Source organism: Octopus bimaculoides, chromosome 28 (assembly GCF_001194135.2).
Source record: "Octopus bimaculoides isolate UCB-OBI-ISO-001 chromosome 28, ASM119413v2, whole genome shotgun sequence".
In the NCBI taxonomy this organism is placed as follows: Eukaryota; Metazoa; Mollusca; class Cephalopoda; order Octopoda; family Octopodidae; genus Octopus; species Octopus bimaculoides.
In genome coordinates, this window is record NC_069008.1 from 9,211,627 (window position 1) to 9,222,051 (window position 10,425).

At 38.2% G+C, this 10,425-nt stretch overlaps 1 protein-coding gene across 3 annotated transcripts in view; it reads right to left on the bottom strand.

The window, feature by feature from the left end:
* LOC106868371 (histone-lysine N-methyltransferase, H3 lysine-79 specific) overlaps positions 1 to 10,425 on the bottom strand; it is a 199,658-nt gene that overhangs the window by 12,385 nt on the left and 176,848 nt on the right. For 2 of the 3 annotated variants that reach the window (XM_052977662.1, XM_052977661.1), the window contains one exon: positions 2,032 to 2,539. The exons of the other annotated variant lie outside the window; for it this stretch is intronic. In XM_052977662.1, coding sequence (XP_052833622.1) covers positions 2,201 to 2,539 — 339 coding nt within the window. In that variant the 3' untranslated portion in view covers positions 2,032 to 2,200. Of the gene's footprint in view, positions 1 to 2,031; positions 2,540 to 10,425 lie in introns of those variants that run through there. 3 annotated transcript variants of the gene reach the window in all.

The following is a 10,425-nucleotide window of genomic DNA, read 5'->3' on the forward strand; positions in this document are numbered from 1 at the left end:
ATATATATATATATATATATATATATATATATATATATATACATACATACATATATATAATAATTAAGGTGGCTAGACGCAATTCAAAACCAAAAAGGAAATAATTCCCCATCACTAAAATGTGATGAAGGGTGCAGGAAGAACTCTTTAACCACAGAAGCACATTTTCTATTTACTGACAGGGAAGACAACCACCCCATTTGGAGTGGCAGGGTTGTCTCTGTGCTTCTGTGGTAAAGAGTTCTTTGACTCTTATTTCTAGCAATGCTAGTGCTCCCTGCATCCTTCATCACATTTTAGTGATGGTGAATTATTTCCTTGTATATATATATGTACCCAGTCATATATACTGCACTCACGATTGCAAGATCATTGTTTTAATTCCTAGACCGGGTGATGCATTGTGCTCTTGTACAAACACTTCATCTCACATTCCTTTGTGATCACTTCAACAACTGATGCAAGGTACATAGTGCAAGGTACATAGTGCACCTGTTCAGGCAATGTTTATTTGATGTAGAGAGTGAGCTAATGTGTGGCACATACATTTGATCCCTATAAACAAATCATTTGTGCAGGTCGTTCAGCAAGAGCTGAACACTCATACATCATCTTTGACAGGAGAGTCCATATACAGTCAAAAGGTGAGATCCAGAGATGCTTAGTATAGAAAACACAGTGGTGTTCAAATGATTTGACCTTAGACTGCAAAGTCTTTATCAAAGATTATGTTTACAGTGTAAAAAGTGGCTGTAAGAGAAATCCAGGTGACCTGATATGGAGACAGTGATGAAGATGAACACAATTAAGTTTGATATATATAAATATACATGCACGTATGTTCACAAATAGATATGTATAGAAATATATAGGCACAAAGACTAAATACCTTCAGAAGATAAACACATATGTACAAGCATTTATAAATACATTTACTTTAACCTGGAGTATGAAAATAATGAAAACTAAGGGAAGAATGCATAGTTTTTTTTAACTCAACAACTCCCATAAACCGCTGTTGGGTTAAAAACTATTCATTCTCTCATTAGTTACCTGGTGTTTTTTTGGGTTTTTTGAACTCCCATGTAAAAGTAAATTTATTTATCAATATATATAAAGATCCTTATGCTTATACATATGTGTTTATCTTGTGGATATATTTAGTTTTTGTATCTATCTATATCCCTATATGTAACCCCATAAATATGTGTGTGTGTGTGTGTGTGTGTATGCATGCAAACTTTAGGTTAGTTAAAATATGTTTGTGACATAATTCAACTTCTACAGGCAAATTCACTGAAGTTACTGTGGAGAAAAAATATCTCTTATGGTAAAAGGTGTAAAAACACCGTAACTGTTCAGTGCTGCCTCTTTTCAGATTCTCAGATGCTGTGTTTCCAGCTTTTTAGCCATTATCAATAAGATATACCGAAGAGAGGTAACTCTGCACAGACTTAATGCCATAGCTTTAACTAAAGCACAGTCAACAATATTGACTGATTTGTGCTATTAGACTGCCAGATCGGAAGAAATTTGTCAGTATCGGCATCAAGCAGTGTTTAGGCATAAGTGAACTTAAGGTTAGATAAAATATGTTTGTGACATATTTCAACTGCTAAAAAGATATTCACTGCAGTTATTTGTGGAGAAAAAATTCCCACTGCTACCTAGATACTGCTTGGTGCTGATACCAACAATAATGTATGTATATTTATATCAACTCTGAGTTGATATATATATATATATATGTGTGTGTGTGTGTGTGTGTGTGTGCATGTGTGTGTACATATTAATGTACACACACACACATACATATATATAGATATATATATATATAGGATTGTTTTGTGCAATGTATCCTTCTTTGCTTTTGTTTAACCCTGGATCAATGTTGGTCAAGCGAACCTATGATGAAAGACATTCAAGCCATAACCAATCTGTCAGTTTTGTATGTCAGAAACTGAACTGTCCACTGATGCAAGATATTTGGCACTAGGTCAGCCCTGATCAAATAGACCTATGATGAAATGCGTTCCAGCCATGCCCATCTCTTTTATTTAGTCATAGTCTATCTGGGACTATATCATCCAATGTAACCTTTGAACTTTTTAATTTTGGGTGTATATGAGACTTTAAGGGGATTTATTTGCTATTTTCCATTTTTTTCAGCAGTTTGAGTGTTGCCTTAGTGGATCCCTCATCAGATGACTGGTTGCTGCTGTTCATGTTGTTGCTGTTGCTGTTGTTGTTCACAGGGGTGGTCATCATCGGTCAGTTTCAACATCTCCTTTACTGTGTTTAAACTCTTCTTTCGTATTGAACAGTTGAGATACTTGGAAAAGACGCTATCAAGAACAGCCATACTTTCGGAGTTTTCTATGGATCCAAAATAATGCAGGAGGAACTCTTCAGCATACTGACACAGGCACATGTGTCCCCTGATGTGGTATTCTTGACTGGGCTTCAAGAGTAACCGGTGGAGCAACTGCTGAGAATAAGGTGCACCAAGCATGACAACAAGCTTTTCAGCTAAGGAATTCTAGAAAAGAAAAGAGAAAAGGAAATAATGTATATGCTTACATAAGTGTGTATGTGTGTGTGTGTGTGTGTGTGTGCGTGCATGCATGTGTGTATATGGGTATCCATAAGTATATATACTTTTATTCTTTTACTTGTTTCAGTCATTTGACTGCAGCCATGCTGGAGCACTGCCTTAAAGGGTTTTTGCCAAAGAAATAGATCCCAGTACTTATTCTATCAATCTCTTTTGCCAAATTGCTAACTTACGGGGATGTAAACACACCGTACCAGTTGTCAAGTGATGGAGGTGGGGACAAACACAGACACAAAGACACACACAGATATATGTGTGTGTGTGTGTGTGTATATATATATATGCGTGTGTGTATATATATATATATATATATATATATATATACACAAGGCATTGGTCAGCCCGAGGCTATAGTAGAAGACACCTGCCCAAGGTGCCATACAGTGAGACTGAGCTCCAAACCATGTGGTTAGCAAGCAAGCTTCTTACCACACACCTACACCTGTGCCTCCACACAGCCACTATATTGACTCATGTATAAGTCATAGTCATAATTTAGTGTTAAATCTTGGTGAAAACTTTTTTCTCATCATATTCAAACCTGATATCATCTTTTTTCTGTGTTTTAGTCGTACCCTAGTTGTTCTAGTTAAAATCAAATATAAAATAGTGCACTTTATACATTAGTAAATACAGTATACACACACACACACACATCATCGTTATCATCATCTTCCCCTCATCATTATTGGTCCAAGACCTCTTAAAAATATGGAGGAGGAAATGCCTCACTACTGAAAGGTAACAATTGGGGATTATCTCCCCTTGCTTTCAGCTATTGACTTCTGGCTGTGCCACCATCTTGGCATCCAGCGACGCCAACACCAACAGTCCCAGCTCCAACAGCAACGATGTTGGTAGCAGCTATAACAACAACACCAGCAGATACAGCACTGACAACACATGCCCATGGAGATACATTGGATGTCCCAGGAACTCTGTCAAGCAACATCTCTCCAACCACAAGTCTCCGTTCAAAGTTCTGGAAAGGAGATATGTAACATCACTGGCCAGCCACGTCTGGCAACTAAGAGATGATGGGATTCCATACTTGATCTCATGGAAAATCTTCAAGAACCTAGTCCCCTACACCAATGGGACAAAGCATTGCAAGTATAGCTGAACAAGCGAGAATCCTAAAGGACTCACTCAAACCAGGGAACATCCTTAACTCCAGAACAAAGATTTTAGGGCCATGTTTACATTTCAGGAGGTACCTTCTAGCTTTTTGGAGCCCACAAGATGGCGGCACTGCCAGAGGTTGATAACCAAAAGCAAGGGGAGATAATCCCTAACTGTTACCTTTGAGTAGTAAGGCATTCCCTCCTCCATATGTTTAATAGGTTTTTGGGATTTGATGATACGCCATAAAACTAAACCTTTTATGGGTGGGAAGCCTAAGGTAATCTCATAAACCAGACTTCCCCATTTTAAAAATATACTGCTCTACATCTTAGAGTGTGCTTCTTCTTTCGGATTTATGTTTTTTACAAAGGATATATATATATATATTTTTATATAAAACAAGCAAGAATGCTAGTTCTAAAATCTCTCTAAGAGATGAATGCAGTAGTTATACTGACAAGTAATATTTGTAACTACTTTAACATGGCTGTCCATCCAAATGAACTACTATGATTTTTGTAACTCCAATGGGACATTTCCTCTAGCTGGTTAAGCCGATAAATTGCGAGCAGGGGAGCAAACCCCAACCACCTTCTAGCAACGGGACCAGCAGACCAGTAGTTGTACTATCTCTTAGAGAGATTTTAGAATGAGGATTTTTGCTTGTTGCAAAATCAGCGACTTTGTGTTTGCTTGAAATATATATATTGCAAGCAGAAGTGAGCTACTGCCATTTCTAGCAGATGAGGTGTCTAATACTGAAGAGTGCCAAAAATAGCCCAAAACTAGGACTGGTCTGCTGGTTTCATTGCTAGAAGGTGGTAGGGGTTCACTCCCCTGCTCGCAATCTATCAGATGCAGCTCTGCATCGTTAACTAGCTAGAGAAGATGTCCTCTTCAGGTTAAAAAATTGTAGTAGAGTCCATTCAAATGGACAGCCATGTTGAAGTGGCTACAAATATTACTTTATATATATATACGTATATATGTATTCATTCATTGCTGGATTCATTTGAATCAAGGTATTTTAACATTCAGGATGCCAGGAAAAAGTCAAGTTTAGCACATACATATATATACCATGTGCATATACATTCATACATACATGTACATATATGAACATATCCATACATTTATATATATATATGTACATGTAGACATGACGGGGCGTGACTTAGTGGTTAGGGTAACTGGCTTATGATCGTAAGTTCATGAGTTCAATTCCCAGTGGTGCATTGTATCCTTGAGCAAGACACTTTATTTCACAGTGCTCCAGTCTACTTAGCTAGAAAAACATGAGTAGTACCTTGTTTCAAAAGGCCAGCCTTTTCACATTCTGTTAAGGTTACGCATGTCTGTGGAGTGCTCAACCACTTGCGTGTTAATTTCACAAGCAAGCTGTTCTGCTATTCGGATCAACTGGAACACTTGACGTTGTAACTGATGGAATGCTGGTAGTAGTACATGCATATATATATACACACATAAGCATATACAGGCAAATATACACCCATGCACATATGCATGTAAGTTCATGACACAGTGCAAGTTCCAGATCCAACATTGGAAAGATTCCATGTATGGTATTTGCATAAAATAAGAACACAAATGGGTTAAATGTTCACTATAGTTGTTTGAGACACATTTTTTCATTGATGAATAGTTCAGTTACATCATGGAAAAACTGTTTTCATCAGGTGATTAAAAATTTTGTTCAGAGAAAAATACCTCGAGATGTGGATTGACTCTCTCAGTGAGGCATCATTGAAGAGAATGAAAACACATTAAGAGTTGGCTAGATTCAACTGGTTTTAATATCAGAGGTCAATGAGCTATAATACAATCATCAGACATTACCAGAATTAATTTATTTCTTTAAATAGGAGTAGAGAGATAACTAAGATGAATAGATGGGATGAAAGGATGGAATAAGGGTTAACAGTGTAGTATTGCCCAAGTGGATGTGCTGGCAACAGAATTACTACTACTATCACATACAGGGTGCGGATGGTATTCATTTGCAGGAAAAAAATAAAAGTGTTTCTATTTTTGGAAATATATTCATCAAATTTGGATCAGTTTGTCTTCAGGACATGTTCTGTCAATGAACCCACCTTTGGCCTCGACGACAACCTCCATGTGACTTCAGAACCAACCACAGGCTTTCATCACTATCTCCTGTTTTAGGACCCTGAAAGCCCAGGTAATTCTGGCCTTCAGTTAGTCAATGTTGCAGTTGGATTTGTTGGTCTCTCATTCTACTGTGCCCCACAGTTGATGGGGTTGCAGTGAGGCAGGTTGAGAGGCCAAATGTCAGGCCTGGGTCTTCTGGCTGGTATGGCAGGGCACAGAGCCTTGCTGCCTCATGCACAGCTTCCTGTAGTTACCTGGTCAATTTAGAACACGGATGGCATGACATCACCTTCACTGCTGATGACACTGAAGACCATGATTGGATATTTCATCTGCATGAATGTGGGTGAAATAGCAAGTCACCTGTTGTTCTGGGAGTTGATCTTCTGGTCTTGACAGAAATTCTTGTTGGAGAAGAACCACAGCAGGTGTTTCAATGTGTTGATCAGCTTCTTGGTGTGCTTGAGTAATTTTTTCTGCATTTCCTTGGAGAGAAATAGTCTTTTCTTCATGTTTTTTGAAATGTAGAGAATGTCCTCATGCACCATCACCCTGATGAACTCTTCCATGAATATTTTTCTCCCTTGCAATGGTACACATTGACTTGCCGGGATCATTGTTGATGATCTGGATTTCATCAATGAATTCCAGTGTTCTGATGGTGTCAGATTGTTGATCATGGATTTTCCTCTTTACTGTCTCACACACACACACACACACACACACACACACACACGTGACAAGTTTCTTTCAGTTTCCACATGCCAACTCTGAAGGTGCCTACTTTGAGTAAAGTGTTATCTCCAAGCCATAATCTAGTTGATATTTTGTGATTTTTTAAATACTTATTTTTTTTTAGGATGGGATATTGTGTTTTCTTTTCCTTTTAATGCAAACAGTCACATTTAGCACGTGTGCATGGGAATATATATATATATATATATATATATATATATATATACATCTAGCAGACGGGTGTTCACTACTGAGGATGGGCACAGATAGCCTGAAACTGTATAGTCTGGTGATGATTCTGTTGTCTGCCAGAAGATGGTAGGGATTTGCTCCTCTGCTTGCAATATATATTGGGTGCTCCCTCTCAGGGTTAAAAATGGTAGTCATGTCAAATCCTACGGAACAACCATATTGATGTGACAGTAAACATTACTTCTCAGTATAGTTACTACTTTCATCTCTCATAGAAATTTTCTAATTATTGGCTTTCTTTGTTTTATATATATACTAGCTGGTCCCATGCCATCAAAAATGACAGCTAACTGTAATATTTTGTACATAAAAAAGGTATAAAAAAGATAGAAAAAATTAAACAGTGCTCTGTGTGTGTGTGTGTGTGTGTGTGTGTGTGTGTGTGTGTGTGTGTGTGTGTGTGTGTGTGTGTGTGTGTGTGTGTGCATATGTGCTTATGTATACACTTATAATTCTATTTTCTATGTATCTTTCTAAATAAATATACACAAACACATATACACTCACTCAAATATATAAATATATTTTACACAAACGCACACACATACAAACATTCACCTTCCTCCCTTTTACATGCACACACATAGACTCACACAGAGCTGAAGTGATGTTTTTGATTTTTGTTTCGCGCCATTTCACCATCCCACTTCCATTGGTGGATCACCCCTTCCTTTTTCATTCATACGTTGTGACGGAGAAGCACACAAAAGTATCATTATAGTAGAAGATACGTGACACTCTCTTTGCTACTTCCTCTCTCTCATTGCTGTTACTTTCTCTCACTCCCTTTCAGTCATGGCTATTACTCTCACTACTTCTCCTTCACTGAATTACTCTTGTCTCTCCTCACCCTTCACCATTCACTCTTACTGTGTGATTTTGGACAAATATATTTGTATATATATATATATACAAATATATAAAAACACTACACTCATTATTATATTAGGATATATATATATATATATATATAATTGTTGAGAATTTGCTCTTCAATCACATAGTTCCAGGTTCAGTCCCACTGCATGACACCTTGGGCAAATGCCTTGCTATAGAGAGAATACATGGCTGAAGAAGATGAAAAGAAGATAGTGATGGGCTGCTAGAGCAAACTCTCAAAGTACAAGATGAGCATGAAAAAGGACATGGAGTGTGAATAGTTTCATAAGAAGGAGAGTAAAAGTAACAGATGGTTACAGAGAGGGGTAGAGGTGAAAATAGTGAGTGATGAACAAGGTGGAGGTGTGGTTGAAGGGAAATACCACTTAGAAACAGTGTGGATAAGGTTGGTAATGAGGAATGGAAGTGGTTCCAGTGGGGGAAGAAAGGAGGGAGGGTGGTAACTACAAGGGTAGGGGATGTGATGTGTGGTGATTCAACTCTCAGCTGAATACAGTAGCCAAGTAGTACCATAGATAAGGGAACATGTGTTAGGGGATATACATTGGGAGAAATGCATGATACAGCAGAAAAACAGGAGTGGTGGGGCTGAGTATGAAATGTACAATCATACCAAGTCATTTTAAGATATCATTTTTGCTGCAATTAATGTGTTTTGTCAAGTACAACAAATCATCATTTATCCCATTCCTCTGTCAGCTCCTCCATAAGACTCAGTATATTGAGATCAGTTTTCAATATTTCGTCCCATGACTTGCTCAATCTCCCTCTTCCACAAATTCCACCCATTTTAAGCAATAGACACTTCTTGTCCATATGCATCACATGACCTTACAAGCACAGTCTTCTCTCTTGCACACAACATCTAATTCCTCTTAGGCCTAACTTTTCTTTCAATACATTGACACTTTGTCATACATACACACTAATATGATATATACAGTAGAGAATACTAATTTCTACTCCCTCGTCTTCCCATGTCCTTGGTGTTCAGGACCCATGTCTCACTACCATGTAACATTGATGTTTGTACCACATGCATCATACAATCTGCCATTCACTCAGAGAGAGAGAGAGAGAAAGAGAGAAAGAGACCTTTTGTTGCCAACAGAGGTACTACCACTTTGAACTTTCTACATCCTATTTTTATTGTAGCAACTAGATTTTCAGAACAACCTCCTCCACAGCTAATTAGGTTACCTAGGTAGCAGAGCAGAAATTACCTGCTACCACTAGGGAGCCTCCAGGGCATTTGAAGCAATCAATTTCCCATGCACCGTTGTTTTCATAGCACCAGTGCATCTTCCACATATAAGGCTACTTTCTCCATTTACGTACCTGTGATCCCACTGCACCTTTTGTGTGTTTATAGTTTGCAATTGGTAAAAAAACCCTTTAATCACGTATGACCATGGGATTACACCAAGAAAGTTATCCTCCAAGGCACAAGTCCGGGCAAGGTTAGTTGTGGAAGACCAGCAGTTGCTCATGCATACTAGCCTCGCCTCTCAATGCCACCGATGTTGTCCAAGGCAAAGGCAAAGTGACATCACATCTCATTTCTATAGCTGAGTGAACTGAAGCAACTTGAAATAAAGTGTCTTGCTCAAGAACACAACACAAAGCCCAGTTTGGAATTAAACTCACAATCTGGAAGCTATAAACCTGATGCTCTAATCTTGCACCTCCATTTGCATTGGTACAACTTATGAAATTCCTGCCTAAAACTTTCTTACATATCGAGCAGAGGTATTTACTTGAAGGGAGTAGACTTTTATCTGTTTTCCTACTTACTGGAATGTTGGTCATTGCTAAGCTAACTTTAAGGTCATTCAAATTCTGTTCTGGTTGTCAAGTGATGGTGGGAAGACAAAGACACACAAATATATGAGTGGGAACATCAGCATACAGTAATTCCTTTCTGGAATTCTTCTGTTATGACAATAATGAATAGGAGACTGAGAGCTGAGCCTGGTGAACACCTACATGTACACCAAATTTGTCATTGTACTCCAGGCTAACTCTCACATGACTTGTGTTTCTTTCACATGCCATTCATTTACTCCTCATTTCCCCAGAGGTCACCGAATCCCTGAGTGAGGGACTCTAAGGGAGTTCACTTCACTTCACCAAAGGTTTTACCAATAAAGTTTCATTCCTGAATATTTTTGCTAACAAAATTAACTGACCACGATATATTCCTCCCTCCAGTTGTAGAGAGGTTAATGTGCCTCTGACAAACAAGTCTGACAAGTTGCCTATCCAACTGAGCACTTTATAGGTGCAAAACCAATGGTCACTCTCTAACAGGCCATAACAAACAACCTTCTATGCTTTTATTCTTTTACATGTTTCAGTCATTTGATTGTGGCCAGGACTTATTCTTTGTAAGCCTAGTTCTTACTCTAGTGATCATTTGTGCCAAACCGCTAAGTTATGGGGATATAAACATACCAACATTGGTTGTCAAGTGATGGTGGGAAGACAAACACAGTTACAAAGACACACATATACATATATACGATGAGCTTCTTTCAGTTTCTGTCTACCAAATCCACTCACAGTGCATAAGGTGTCATGCACTGGGACTGAACCCAGAATCATGTGATTGAGAAACAAGCTTCTTGTCACACAGCTATGCATATGCATATATATATATATATATA